Source organism: Dasypus novemcinctus, chromosome 15 (genome assembly GCF_030445035.2).
Source record: "Dasypus novemcinctus isolate mDasNov1 chromosome 15, mDasNov1.1.hap2, whole genome shotgun sequence".
Taxonomy (NCBI): domain Eukaryota; kingdom Metazoa; phylum Chordata; class Mammalia; order Cingulata; family Dasypodidae; genus Dasypus; species Dasypus novemcinctus.
Window position 1 is genome coordinate 87,565,515 of NC_080687.1, and position 12,522 is coordinate 87,578,036.

The 12,522-nt window shown below is 35.7% G+C and overlaps 1 protein-coding gene across 11 annotated transcripts in view; it reads right to left on the reverse strand.

Annotated features, from left to right (window-relative positions):
• The window catches only part of ELF1 (E74 like ETS transcription factor 1), a 183,517-nt gene that overhangs the window by 8,694 nt on the left and 162,301 nt on the right, over positions 1-12,522 (reverse strand). For 6 of the 11 annotated variants that reach the window (XM_058276616.2, XM_058276614.1, XM_058276615.2 and 3 more), the window contains exons 5-7: positions 10,938-11,033; positions 2,304-2,387; positions 1,378-1,570 (exon numbers count right to left, since the gene is read on the reverse strand). In XM_058276616.2, the coding sequence (XP_058132599.1) occupies positions 1,378-1,570; positions 2,304-2,387; positions 10,938-11,033 (373 nt within the window). Of the gene's footprint in view, positions 1-1,377; positions 1,571-2,303; positions 2,388-10,937; positions 11,106-12,522 lie in introns of all 11 variants that reach the window. The other 5 variants (XM_058276609.2, XM_058276607.1, XM_058276608.2 and 2 more) reach the window with 1 other exon arrangement.

Genomic DNA, 12,522 nt, shown 5'->3' on the forward strand with positions numbered 1-12,522 from the left:
TACTTTATCTTAGAAATTAGAAAATATAATTTAAAACATTATTTCTCCAAATATATGTAAAACATACACATTTACTCACAGAGAAAAGTCCTTATTCCCAACTAACTCTAAAACCAATTCCAACTGGGGGACTATTGATAAAGTATGTGACTTATTCTGGTTTTCTTCCTTCCTCTATCTGACTGCTATTTACTTATTCAGGATAATCAAATCTACTACAAATCCCAACAAATTGTTTCCCCCTCCATAGTTTCCTAAATGGGACTCCAAAGTTTAAATCTGATTCAGAAATTTGACTACGTTGTATATAAAATTTAAGGATGCACAAAAGAGAAGTGATTCTACTTTTGTTGTTGATTTAAATTATAGCAAGATCTTAAAATGTAAACTAATAAAAAATTGTAACTAAATACTTTTAGTTTAAGAAGAAGGCTATCAAGTTAAATACACTCTAAAAATTATCTAGCTTATTGCTAATTCTAATAAACCTTTCCAAATACATGAATATCTTAAAGAATAAATGACATGATCACAGAAAAACAAGCTAAAAGTGAACTTAAGGGGGAAGCAGATGTGGCTCAAGCAGTTGGGCACCCAGCCACCACACAGGAAATCCAGGGTTCGGTTCCTGTGGCCTCTAAAGAAGATGAACAAGACAGCATGCTGGTGCAGCGAGATGACAATACGAAGAGACACAGTGAAGAAACACAAATGAGAGACACAACAAGCAAGGAGTCGATGTGGATCAAGTGACTGGGTGCCTCTTTCCCACATGGGAGGTCCTGGGTTCAGTTCCCAGTACCTCCTAAAAAGAAGACAAATAGAGAGCAGACAGTGAGCATAAACAATGAGGGGTGCTGGGAGAAATAAATAAATAAATAAAAATAAGTCTTTAAAAATAAAAAAAGTGAACATAAGAATAAAATGGTACCCTAGTCCAAAATTTTTACAATGTCTAATAATACTCTGGTAGCTTTAATCTACTTCACAATAATATATATCACATCTGAGATTTACATTTTAAAAGGCACACTAGTAATATCTTGTATTACCATTATTTGTACTTTGTGCTGAATTTAAGCTTAAAGGTTTAAAATATATAGACCCTGTGGTAGATTTACTTTTCCTTATGATAGCTCAATATATTCTGATCCCTTTATATGTAAAAGATGTGTTATTTGCATGAAGATTTCTTGGGAGGAAAGCATTTTCTAAGATTGGAATAAGATTTCAAATTAAATGCATACTGAAAAGTAAATAAATAAAATTCAACAGGTAAAATTCACCATGTCTTTAATCCCCTAATTTTCAGAAGTTATTATTTTTTGTATTCTGGAATTATATTCTTAATATATGAATTACAAAAACTTCACATACCTGAGAGCTCTTCCCATGGTCTCATAATTCATATCAGGTTTATTTTTGTGCTTCCCCCACAACCTGGACACTGCTTTAGAATCCACCAATTTAAAAATGCCTTTTTCTCTCTGGGTCCATTTGATATATCTAGGACAGGTAGCTTTGTCTTGCAGCAGTGCCAGTAGAAATTCCCAAAGATAAATTGTGTTTCCTGAAACAAAATAAATTTTTCATCTGACTAAAATTTCCTTTGAAAGAACACAAAACACAACTAAAAATCCTAGAAAAGTTCCATCTATAATTATGCAAAAATATCACATAATTCAGTCAGTATTCATTATACAATGGTCAAAAATTTTTAGAGTCTAATATAAATCTTTTTATTATTCCCTTATGTCTGAACAGCTCAATTTTGTCAATTACATTGGTGATGACTTAGGTAGAAAACACTTTGAAACCAATTTTTTTCCCACCTCTTTAAGAAACATTTCATAAAAGAAACAATGAAAAACAAAATCTTTCAATAGTTGCTCTCTATTAGAAGCAGTAGATAAGCCATAGCAATAGTCTTGTTATGGCTTGGTATGGTTATGAATTTGGTAGCAGTTATGAAAATACTAGAACTCGAAGACAATGTAATAAAAGTATCTATGAATTGAAAATGATGAACCTGGCTGAACTCCTCCAAAAGCATTATTGAACTAAAGAACAGATTATGTTGACATATGAGTGAAAATATCTGAAATGGATTTCTGGGACTACATTATTCCTCATCTCTTTATAGAAAGTAGTAACTGCCATCTCATAAGCAAGTGGCAGCAGTAAGGTTCATTCCATTATGTCAAGAAAGCTGGTGCTTTCTATTTACAATATGCAGATGTTATAATGAAATCTGAATGCTATATGACCTGTCTGTATTATAAAGAAACTATAATAATACTTACCCTTCCCATCTTTGTTTTTCTTCTTCACAGATATATTTGGTGTAGTGGCTGGAGAATCTGGTCGGGATGGTTTAGTTTTTCTTCCTACAATCAGAACAGCTCTGCATAAATATTCATTTTCAAAAGCAGAGAGATAATGGACAATTTAGCTGCTTATAAATAACCTTTTGATCTTTTTCCCTCAATTTCAAGTGCCAAATGCTTTATATGTAGGTCACATAACTGGCCTCCTAAAATACGCTTTACTAAAAAGGAAAATAGTAATAATTAAACATTAATGTAGGTTAGAGTGCAAACAAATTTATGTGGGAAATGATGATTTGCTCATCTGTAAAACTGAAGCTAAGTTAAAATATTCTATCTTGTCTTTGAGGTAAAAATACTGATATGGCTTTCTTAAAAATTTGGAGAATGCTCTTAACATTAATAAAACCTAGGCTCAAAAATAAACCATGAACATCAAAATGTCTGTCTGCGTTCCTGCTTTCAGTTCCCCTGGGCATATACCTAGTAGAGGACTGCTGAATCATATGGCAGTTCTGTGCTTAGCTTCCTGAGGATCTGCCCAACTGTATTCCACCATTCTACATTCCCACCAGCAGGGAGTAAGTATTCCTATTTTTCCAGATCCTCTCCAACACTTGTAGTTTTCTGGGGTGATTTTTTAAAAATAGTGGCCATTTTAGTAGGTGTGAAATGATATCTCATTTGCACACCAATATTCATAGTGGCATTAACCACAATTGCCAAAAGATGGAAATAACCCAAGTGTCCATCAGTAGATTGATAAACAATATGTTGTACAGATATACAATGGAATACTATTATTTAGCTATAAGAAGAAATGAAGTCCTGATGCATGTGACAACACGGTTGAACCTTGAGGACATTATATTGAGTGAAATCAGCCAACACAAAAGGACAAGTATTGTATGATCTGGTAAAACAAGCAAACTCACAGGATGAGGATCTAGAATACTGATTACCTGGAGATAGAATGAGGGAAGAGAATGGGGAGCTGATGCTTAATTTGGGCAGAACTGTCAATAAGGTTGGTTGTAAATGTTTGGAAATGGAAAGAAGTTATGAAAGTGTATTATTGCAAGTGCACTTAACACCGAATTGTGTGTGTGGTTGTGGTTGAAAAGGGGAAGTTTAGAGTTGTGTACATCACTAGAAGAAAAGCTAGAGGATGAAACATGTGACTGTATAGCATAGTGAACCCTGTTGTGGAGGATGAATGTGGTTAATAATACAAATTTAAGAGTGTTCTTACATGAACTAGAACAAATGTATATATCACTAATACAAAGTGTTATTAATAGTGTTATATGGGAAAATACAACTAATACAAACTATGGAATATAGTTAACAGTAATATTTTAACATTCTTTCATAATTTGTAACAAAGGACTTCACCAATGCTAAGTGGCAATAATATGGGGTATATGGCATATGGGGTTTTTCTTTTTGGAGCAATGAAAATGTTCTAAAACTGATAGGGGTTGATGAATGCACACCTCTGATTATATTGAGAGCCACTGATTATACACTTTGCTGTACAATGTTTTATTTGTGTGTGTGTGAGGTACCAGGGCCAGGGATTGAAACTGGGACCTCATACATGGGAAGCCGGTGCTCAACCACTGAGCCACATCAGCTCCCCTTGATTACACACTTTGGCTGTACTGTATGGTGTATGAATAAAAACAAACAAATAAGCCATTTAGCATTGTCTGCCTTTGGTTAAAAGAGGAAAAAAAGACTTTTTAGCTTTCTCTCTTCTAAATACATCTCTGCACACTTTTCAATACTGGACATATCCCAGAACTCTGAGGATACAGAAAATATTTGAGGCTAACTTTTCGTGGCACACTTAGTTGATTTTTATTTTCCTGTTTATTTCCAACATTTCACTTTTCTATATTTTTTCAATTCACAGCAAACTTTATGGTTATCCATCACCCAATATCTAAACATGTCCCTCCAGGAAGCATTCAACTGTATTTGCACAACCTTAGTCTTATTGGTGAATTTTTTTGTCACTCATATATACAATCACAGCTTGGTGGCAATACTGTCTGTATTCAGATTGACATGGTCATGCTATCTGAACAGACTACCTTTCTGTAGCTAAGAAATAACGATGGTTATCTATAAAATGATACATTAGTCAGTACCTCCTACCTCAGCATTCCTGAGGCTGACCCTCTCTACAGTCTAGATCAAAAAAGTGAATTCTGAAAAACAGGATTCTAGAGTAAATGTCCCGTGGTTAGTAACCAAGCCAACCCCAGAGAAACTGAACAAGAAAATATTTCTGAAGTCATTTGAGTAAACAAGAGTCAAGGAAAGAAATCAAAGGCCAATCTTCAGGGTCTTCTTAAGAATGTCAAAGGTATAAATGTAGAACCTGGCCAAGCACGTATCTCAGCTTCCTTTACTAAAAACATCTGCAGAGAATCTACTCATTCATGAGGCAGATGTTTCTGACTGTGTTGAAGACAACAATTATTAGAAGCGAGGATACACTAGAAGGTAGAACCTAAGTCTTCAGTAACTTTCTACCCTCCCCTCTTATTTTGTACTTCTTATTTACTTGTTTCTTTCTGTGCTTCATTTTTTTCTATATTCCTGCCTTTTATTGGATGGGTAACATTTTCTTTATTCCCATTGTTTCCCTCCACTAACTTTTGTCACGACAAATAATGCTGGTTGCCTACCCAATATCCATCTTCTTCATGTTCCTTACTATTCAAAATGGTAATGCAAGCAGCTTCACATGAATTAGAGATTAAATCTAGAATTTTTGGCTGACAGTTATTTCTTCTTAGCACTTCGAAGACATCTAACTCATCCAACCTTTTGTGGGGAGCGTCCATGCTCTCAGGCTAATAATTCCTCTTTAAGTAATGCTCTTCCTCGTTTGTTTGTTTCTTTGGGGGCGGGTGTGTGTTATCAGAGGTATTTTTACTATGATATATTTAGGCATGGATTTATTTTAGCTAACCCACTCAAGATTCATTATGACGAGGGTTAACGTCATTCTGAAAATTCTCAGTCATTATTTCTTTGCATAATGTACATCAATATCCCTATTTTATTCCTGAATAGTATTCCATTGTATAGTTACTGCAAATTTGTTTATCAGATCAGCACTGAAGGACACTTGGTTTTTATCCAGTTTGGGCTATTAGAAATAAAGCTGTGAAGAACATTCATGTACAAGTATTTTTATAAACATATGATTTCATTTTTGTGTGTAAATACTTAGGAGTGGAATGGTTGGGTCTCATGAAAGTGCCAAACTGTTTTCCAATTTTTTTTTTCTTTTTGGCAAACGGATATCCATATAATTGTTCCAGCACCAATTATTGAAAACACTATCCTTTCTCCACTGAGCCACCTTATCTCTGTTAAAAAGAAATCAACTGACCATATATATATATCAGCCTATTTCTCTATTCTATTCCATTGATCCATTCATCTGTTTTGATGCCAAGACCATTCTGTCTTGACCAATGTAGCTTTATAATAAATTTTAAAGTCAGGAACTTTCTTCCTTTTATCAATTGTTTTGGCTCAATTTTGTTAATTTTAGTATCTATGTTTATAAAAATTTTTGGCTATAATTTCTTCCAGTGTTTTGGTTCCTCCTTTCCCTCTCCTTCACGGATCCCAATTACACATGTATTTGGCCACTAAAGTTGTCTAACACTTCACTAATGTTCTGCTCTTTCTCCCCTCCCTCTCTACTCCCTCCCGCCCTCCCACCCTCTTTCCTTCCTTCCCTCCCTTTCTATCTTCCTTTGGCTTTTTTCTCTCGGTTTCATTTTCAAAGTTTCTATTGCTTTGTTCTACTCTCACCTTTTCTTCTACAATGTCTAATGTTTTTAATCCTTACCCAGGGAATTTTTCATCTCCAACACTGAAGTTTTTATCTCTATAGGTTTGGTTTGAGTCTTTTTTGTATCTTCCATGTTACTACTTAACATGTGCAATTTTTCTTCTACGTTCCTGAATATGGAATGCAGTTTTAACTAATCTAACATTCTTGCCTAGTAATTTTTTCATCTTCATTATTTCTGGGTTATTTTGGTTGATTGTTTTCCTCATTATGGATTGCATTTTCTTGCTTCTTTGTATGCCTGTTAATATTTGATTGGATGGGAGACATTGTGAATTTTATATTAGTGGATGCTGGAAATTTTTGTATTACAATAAATATTTGTAAGCTTTGTTTTAGAATGCAGTTAAATTACTTTGTTAGATGGAATCAGAACTGCATTTAGCCTAGGATTAATTTTTTCCCCACTACTGAAACAAGATCCTTCTAAGTACTCCATCTGAAATCCCCTGGATTATAAATTTTCCACTCAGGCTACTGTTAACAATGCCCTATTCCCTGCACTGTGAGAGCTCTGGGAATGTTTCCCATAATCCTTTACCATGTGTTCTTTTACCATTTCTTTTGCTAACTGTATTTCAGCTTCAATATATTAAAAAAACAACAAAAGGCAGCTTAAGTTATGGAAGTCTTACTTTAAAAAATCCTGTCCTAGCACATTTATTTATCTTTTAGGTCTCCTTATTGAGAAGAAGAAGAAGAAAAAAAAGCAGTTTGATCATATTCACATCTTATAAAACTACTTCCCCAATTTTTTTTGGACCTTCAGCATTAACATAGTACCTTCTTTGCCTCTCCTACAAAAATATTGCAATGTTATTGTTAATTACAGTCTATAGGACATTAGTTATATTTTTCCCACACATCACCATAGTCTTAATACCTTGTAATAGAGAAACATTCTTTTATTTGTATTATTAACCACAATTCTCATCGACCACCAAAATCACTATATTACAGTTCCTAGATTATTGTCTGGCTGACAAGTTTTTTAAAAATTTTGCTTTCATAATAGTAATCATATTTGCTTTAAAGTTTCTATTTGATAATTTGATTATCTGAAGCTCTTCGGTAAATAATCCTAGGGTATTTCTTTTGGGTGTTTTTTTCCCCTCTTACTTTGGATAGTTTCCTCTCATACTTGTACTAGTCAATACTCAACTAAGGGAAGCAGACTTGGCCCAGTGGTTAGGGCATTCGTCTACCACATGGGAGGTCCATGGTTCAAACCCCGGGCCTCCTTGACCCGTGTGGAGCTGGCTCATGTGCAGTGCTGATGCACGCAAGGAGTGCCCTGCCATGCAGGGGTGTCCCCCGCGTAGGGGAGCCCCACACGCAAGGAGTGCACCCCGTAAGGAGAGCCACCCAGCGCGAAAGAAAGTGCAGTCTGCCCAAGAATGGCGCCTCCCACACGGAGAGCTGATACACCACACGGAGAGCTGATACAACAAGATGATGCAACGGAAAGAAACACAGATTCCCGTGCCGCTGACAACAGAAGCGGACAAAAGAAGAACACACAGCAAACAGACACAGAGAATAGACAATGGGGGTGGGGGGGTGGGAGGAATAAAGGGATGGGGGGGGAAGGGGAGAGAAATAAATAAAATAATCTTTGAAAAAAAATACTCAACTAAATATTAAAGGAGAACTCTTCATATATCTATAATTCTCTCTGTGCAGCTTTCTCTTCATGTATGCCCCACTGCCCTAAGAATTCCAGTTGCTTCTAGTATTCCCAGCTTAGTCTCCTCAACTAAGGGGAACTACTGAACTTTGTGTGGGTTCTTCCTCCCAATGCTACAGCCTAGAAGTTTTCTCCAGGCAGTAAGGTGGGCCAATCATATCGCTCACCTTATTTGTTTCCTATCTCTCAGGAATCACTAACTTTAATTGACTAGTGTCCAATGTCTTCAATACCACTGTATCATATATTTAGGTCATTTAGTTTTTTCAGGCAGGATGTTAAATTCATCTTCTTTTTAACATTTTTTATGTATTTTCACACTTTTAATTCAATTACAGAGATAATACAAATCCCATACAGAGAACTCCAATATACCCCTACCCACCCACACCCAAATACACAGATCCACCAATTTTAATATTTTGCCACATTTGCTTTATCATTCCATCAGTTTATCAATCCATTTTCTGAACATCTGAGTGTAGGTTGTATATCCTCACACATCTTGAACATAACATTGCCATTTACATTCCTAAGGACAAGGATATTCCTTTATGGAAATACCTTAATTGCCGTTATCAAGGTCAATAAATTATATGTTGATATAAACTTATAGTCTATATTATAATTTTTTTTATATATCCCAATAATGTCCCTTTGACCCTTTTCTCCTCCTCTGCTAGACCCCATCCAGGATTATGTAAATGCATTTAATTGTCGCTGTCTCTTTAGTTGTTTTTTTATTTTAATTGAGGGAACACATAGGAAACATAGAATTTCTCCCATCTCAACCACTCCCAAGCATACCCATTCCAGTCGGTTATCCTAGTTGCCCAGAAAAGGAAATTCTACTCATCTCTTTTAACAGTCTTATTCTTTTACCATGTTTTTATTCTTTTGTGCTTTAATAATTGTAATCATATTCATTTAAAGCTTCTATTTGCTAATTCCATTATTGGATGTTTTGGGGTTTTTTCTATGCCTGATGCTTCCCATTTGTGTGTTTCTCATGCGTTATATGATACTAAAACATGAGTTCACTTTCAACAGAGCTCTATATGTATAGATTTTGTGCATCCTGGTTGAAGGTATATCCTTTCAGAGCAATTTTATAAGAACTTCTGCCATGTGTTCCCATGCCCTCAGTTAAAAGTCTGAGGTACTTTTATATTAATTACTTGGCTGAGAATTCCTATAACCAGTGAACGCTTTTAAAATCTAAAATAAATCTGGAGTGGGGCAGGCCTCAGATAATGAATTGGGATAGAATTTCTCAATATAGAGCCCAGTCAAAGAAATGACAAGCTTCCTTGACATCTCTCTGTTCCAGTGTAAGTGGATCTTGTTTTCCCAAGTCCTAAAGCTATAGCTCCTTCAAGAGTCCCAGTTACATGCTGAGATTTCTGTCTAATTCCCCTCCTTGCATGGGTCCAACAGCAAACCTTTTATTTCTATTTGAGCAAAAAAACCCTAATCCCCTTGGGCACCAAGACGGACATACCCTCTTCAGGCCTTCAGAACTGCTACAGTAACAGCTCATGTTTGCTATTTTTAGTTTCCTCTTCATTTCTGGTTCTTGGAATTTTCCTTACTTCCATGTGAACTTAGGCTACTGGGTAGCTGTACATGCCATTATGAAGATAAATTCAAAATATTAAACAAGCTAGAGTAGTATAAGAGGCCAATGAAATGGAAAACGTCAGTCTTCAGAATGCAAATGTGGTCTTAATTTGTGATAAGCTAAAAATTCCCATTTTATATATTCTAACTTATTCCTTGTTATTACTTATTTGCTGATTTCCAACTCACTGTATTTTTCCAACTGGAATCTTACATTGGAATCGATACTGTTGAATTTCAAACAATGCCTCTTGAGAGGAAGCTGCCTGACCTCACCATCCAAGTTCTGAGCATGAATAAATGGGTTTAGATTATGTTTGATGCTCTGAAAAACTAGAAAAACATCTCTTCTGTAAGATAAACCAAATATTTTAAATTCATAAAATAACCTAATTTAAAAAATAACATGAATATGAAGAAATATTTCTCAATTTCTGCCTGTATCACAATTTGTTTTCTTTCTTTTTTTTATTAAAGATTTTATTTATTTCTCTCCCCTTCCCCCCTGTTGTCTGCTCTCTCTGTCCATTTGCGGTGTGTTCTTCTGCATCCACTTGCATTATCCGGCGGCACTGGGACACTACGTCTCTTTTTGTTGCGTCATCTTGCTGCGTTAGCTCTCCGTGTGTGCGGTGCCACTCCTGGGCAGGCTGCGCTTTTCTCATGCAGGGCGGCTCTCCTTATGGGGCACACTCCTTGCGTGTGGGGCACGGCACTCCTTGTGCACATCAGCACTGTGCGTGGACCAGCTCATCACACACGTCAGAAGGCCCTGGGTTTGAACCCTGGACCTCCCATGTGGTAGGCGGATGATCTATCAGTTGAGCCACATCTGCTTCCTGTCTTTTTTTTTAAAAAACATTTATTTATTTTTTTAAATTTCTCTCCCCCCCACCAGTTGTCTGCTCTCTGTGTCCATTCACTGTGTGTTCTTCTGTGTCCACTTGTATGCTTGCCAGCGGCACTGGGAATCTGTGTCTCTTCTTGTTGCATCATCTTGCTGCATCAGCTCTTCATGTGTGCAGCTCCACTCCTGGACAGGCTGCACAATTTTCACGCTGGGTGGCTCTCCTTATGGGGTGCACTCCTTGTGCGTGGAACTCCCCTATACAGAGGACACCCCTACATGGCACAGCACTCCTTGTGCGCATCAGCACTGTGCGTGGGCCAGCTCACCCCACAGGTCAGGGCGCCCTGGATTTGAACCCTGGACCTCCCATGTGGTAGGCGGACACTCTATCCACTGAGTCAAATCTGCTTCCCTCAATTTGTTTTCTTAATAGGGATTTAAAATGCTTTAATTTTTTCTTACAATTGTTTTAAATGTCTCCTTGCATAAAACTTATCTTGAATAAAAATTACATTTAGATTCCTTCCACATTCAGACTTGACTATTTACCCTTATGAATTGATGACCTACCTTTCTTTCTCTTAGGTTGATCTGGTGATGAGGTTCCTGGTGAGTCTGCATAAGTCTCTTGAACCTGCTGAGTTTCCATCACTTCAGGAATGCCATCTAATGTGACGGATACATGGGTGATTGGGGCAACAACAATATCATCTTCAGATGAACTAAACATATTATTATCTAATGGAAATAAAATCAACTAATTATAATTGGCTTTGCATTATGCATCAAAATAATTTATAAAATTATTGCCTGTTTCCAAGATTAAAGTAGAAATGAAATCTTGAAATCTATTCCCTGCATTACATTTCCTCTGCCCTAATCAAGCACCAACTGCTTGACTAGACTACTTCAAAGTCTTCCTTACTAGGCAGACTTCCTATCACCAGTCTCTCTCCTCTCTTCTCCCCATTCTTCAAACTACTGCTAGAGTTATCTTCTGAAACAAGTCTGATCTGACCATAATTTTCCTCTGTACAAAAACCTTATATTCTGAAATTAGAAAAACAAAAATTGATATATCTTCCCAGTTTATAGGAGAAAAACATAAAGAGTAGCCCCAAATTTCTACAATCTGGACCAAACTTAACTTCCCAATTTCCTCTCCCACTCATCATGACGCTTACACTCACTATACCAAAAACTTAATATCTAAAACATTTCATTCTTTCTCACAGGTCTGTGTCTTTGGCTCAAATTGCTCCCTCTACCTTCTCTTTCCCAACTCTTATACCTACTAAAAGTTTATTCATCTTATAACCCAAGTCAGAATTCTCCCTCCATAAAGCCTGTCTCTGATATATTCTCACCTAGAATACTTTATGCATCCAGAACACTTTGCTATTATTCTCATGCCTTCATTTTTGGTCTTTGGCGTTATTTACATAAATATCTGTATTCGAAATCAGACTATAAGGTTGAAAAGAGGAACTATATCTGTTAATTTATATTTTACATTCTTGCCTAATGTATTGCTATTCATATAGTAAATATTCAGTAAATGTCTTAAATTGAATAAGCAATAACTAACTTTATAAGTTTGATACTCTTCATCTCAGCAAAGTCCAAAGGAGAACATGGGTTTAAAAGCAGATCAATAATGTGACAGTGAATTTTATGCCATGAAGTATTAAAAATAATTTTAATTGATTTTTGCCTATTCATTAATATCTACAGAAAAAAATATCTATAGAGATCATCAAATTCTAATATTCTAGCCCTAAATACCTTAATTCTTTACTAATCAGGTTAAGAAAAATTGTACACAAATCTGCTAATTTGACAACCAATTTATAAATTACTTTTTTGTTTAAAGACTTCATCCCCAAATTATCATGAAATATTAATATCTCAAAGACAAAGTTATTTGGGAGATGAGGGGAAATACTTTTTGTAAGACAGTGAACATATAAATTTATGAACTCTTATAAATTTATGAACATACATTTCATGTGTACTTATTATATTACAAACATATATGGTGCTTGGTACACCAAAAATATGAAATACTGTCTCTAATCTTTAGATATTTACCATCAATAGCAATGGCAAGATAACTTTAAAATGTATATAAACATGAACAATCATCATACATAAC